This window comes from Coturnix japonica, unplaced genomic scaffold, assembly GCF_001577835.2.
Source record: "Coturnix japonica isolate 7356 unplaced genomic scaffold, Coturnix japonica 2.1 chrUnrandom475, whole genome shotgun sequence".
In the NCBI taxonomy this organism is placed as follows: Eukaryota; Metazoa; Chordata; class Aves; order Galliformes; family Phasianidae; genus Coturnix; species Coturnix japonica.
Window position 1 is genome coordinate 126,864 of NW_015439877.1, and position 2,772 is coordinate 129,635.

General features: G+C 57.2%; 1 protein-coding gene across 1 annotated transcript in view; it reads left to right on the forward strand.

Annotated features, from left to right (window-relative positions):
- C3 (complement C3) overlaps window positions 1-2,772 on the forward strand; it is a gene marked incomplete at its 3' end in the record, with an annotated part of 75,095 nt that overhangs the window by 58,992 nt on the left and 13,331 nt on the right. Inside the window, exon 18 of the mRNA XM_032441658.1 lies at window positions 546-696. Coding sequence (XP_032297549.1) covers window positions 546-696 — 151 coding nt within the window. The remainder of the gene's footprint in view (window positions 1-545; window positions 697-2,772) is intronic.

Sequence of the window (2,772 nt, forward strand, 5' to 3'; positions counted from 1 at the left end):
TGTCCATCACCCTATAGGGCTGGGAACCATCCCAATGTTCATCACCCTATGGGGCTGGGTGGAAATGATCCCAATGTCCATCACCCTATAGGGTTGGGAACCATCCCAAAGTTCATCACCCTATAGGGCTGGGAACCATCCCAATGTCCATCACCCTATAGGGCTGGGAACCATCCCAATGTCCATCACCATATGGGGTCGGAACCATCCCAGTGTCCATCACCCTATAGGGTCAGAACCATCCCAATGTCCATCACCATATGGGGTCAGAACCATCCCAATGTCCATCACCCTATAGGGCTGGGAACCATCCCAGTGTTTATCATTATATGGGGTCAGAATCCATCCCAATGTCCATCACCCTATAGGGCTGTGAACCATCCCAATGTCCATCACCCTATAGGGCTGTGAACCATCCCAGTGTTCGTCATTATATGGGGTCGGAGTCCATCCCAATGCCCATCTCCCTATGGGGTCTGTGTTGGGAGGTGCTCAACCCCTATACGAGCCCCCTGAGCCCCCCCGTCGCCCCCCTTTGTGCCCAGAGCCTGGATGGGAGCATCGCTAAAGCCTCCGAGTACCTGACCCGCAAGTACCAGGCCCTGGCCCGGCCCTACACGGTGGCTCTGAGCTCGTACGCTTTGGCTTTGACGGGGAAACTCAACAGTGAGAGGGAGCTGATGAAGTTCTCCAAAGGTGATGGAGACAAAGGGGACAAAATATGGGGCGGGGGGGGGGGGCTGGGGGTCCATCTCCCTCCGTGTCCTCCTTCCACCTCCCTCCATGTCCTCATGTCTCTCCATGTCCTTCCATATCACCATGTCCCTCCATGTCCCTCCATGTCCTCCTTCCATCTCCCTCCATGTCCCTCCATGTCCCTCCATGTCCCTCCATGTCCTCCTTCCATCTCCCTCCATGTCCCTCCATCTCCCTCCATCTCCCTCCATGTCCTCCTTCCATCTCCCTCCATGTCCCTCCATGTCCCTCCATGTCCTTCCATCTCCCTCCATCTCCCTCCATGTCCTCCATGTCCTCCTTCCATCTCTCTCCATCTCCCTCCATGTCCCTCCATCTCCCTCCATCTCGCTCCATGTCCTCCTTCCATCTCTCTACGTGTCCTCACGTCCTTCCATCTCTCCATGTCCCCCCATGCCCCCATTCCCTTATAGATCCCCATGTTTTTCTATCCTTCTCCATGTCCCTCCATCTCCCTCCATGCCCTCCTTCCATCTCCCTCCATGTCCCTCCATGTCCTTCCATCTCCCTCCATCTCCCTCCATCTCCCTCCATCTCCCTCCATCTCCCTCCATGTCCCTCCATCTCCCTCCATCTCCTCCATGTCCTCCTTCCATCTCCCTCCATGTCCCTCCATCTCCCTCCATCTCCCTCCATCTCGCTCCATGTCCTCCTTCCATCTCTCTCCGTGCCCTCACATCCTTCCATCTCTCCATGTCCCCCCATGCCCCCATTCCCCTATAGATCCCGATGTCTTCCTCTCTCCATGTCCCTCCATCTCCCTCCATCTCCCTCCATGTCCCTCCATCTCCCTCCATCTCCTCCATGCCCTCCTTCCGTCTCTCTCCATGTCCCTCCATGTCCATGTCCTCACGTCCCTCCATGTTCTCATGTCCTCCTTCCATCTCTCTCCTTGTCCTTCCATGTCCTCATGTCCCTCCGTCTCCCTCCATGTCCTTCCATCTCTTTCCATATTCCTCCATGTCCTTCTTCCATCTCCCTCCATGTCCCTCCATGTCCTCACGTCCTTCCATCTCTCCACGTCCCCCCTTGCCCCCACACCCCTATAGACCCCCATATCCTCCCATCTCTCTCCATATCCCTCCTTGTCCCCCTTCTATCTCCGTCCATGTCCCTCCATGTCCCCCTATCTCCCTCCATCTCCCTCCATGTCCCTCCATCTCCCTCCATGTCCTTCTTCCATCCCTCCGTGTCCCCCCATGCCCCAGCCCCCTATAGACCCCATGTCCCCCATATCCCCCATATCCCCATATCCCCTCTGGATGATGCTGAGGCCTCGGTGCCCCGCAGACAGCACCCATCCTCATGTCCTTCCATCTCTCCTTGTCCCCCCATGCCCCCAGCCCCCTATAGACCCCCACATCCTCCCATCTCTCTCCATATCCCTCCTTGTCCCACTTCTATTTCCGTCCATGTCCCTCCATGTCCTCCTTCCATCTCTCTCCATCTCCTTCCATGTCCTTATGTCCTTCTTCCATCTCTCCATGTCCCTCCATGTCCCCACGTCCCTCCATGTCCCCCTATCTCCCTCCATCTCCCTCCATGTCCTTCTTCCATCTCCCTCCATGTCCCTCCATGTCCCTCCATCTCCCTCCATCTCCCTCCATGTCCCTCCATGTCCTCCTTCCATCCCTCCGTGTTCCCCCATTCCCCCAGCCCCCTATAGACCCCATACCCCCCCATATCCCCTCTGGATGATGCTGAGGCCTCGATGCCCCCCAGATGGCACCCATCCTCACGTTCTTCCATCTCTCTACGTCCCCCCATGCCCCCATATCCCTCCAGACCCCCATATCCTCCTCCCTCTCTCCACATCCCCACGTCCCACCATATCCCCACATCCCTCCAGAGGGCTGGGTTGGGGTTTAGGGGACCCATTTGTGATACAGGGGTTACCAAATCCCCTATGGTTGATGCTGAGGCCTCGATGCCCCCCAGATGGCTCCCATCCTCACGTCCTTCCATCTCTCCTTGTCCCCCCATGCCCCCACAACCCTATAGACCCCCATATCCTCC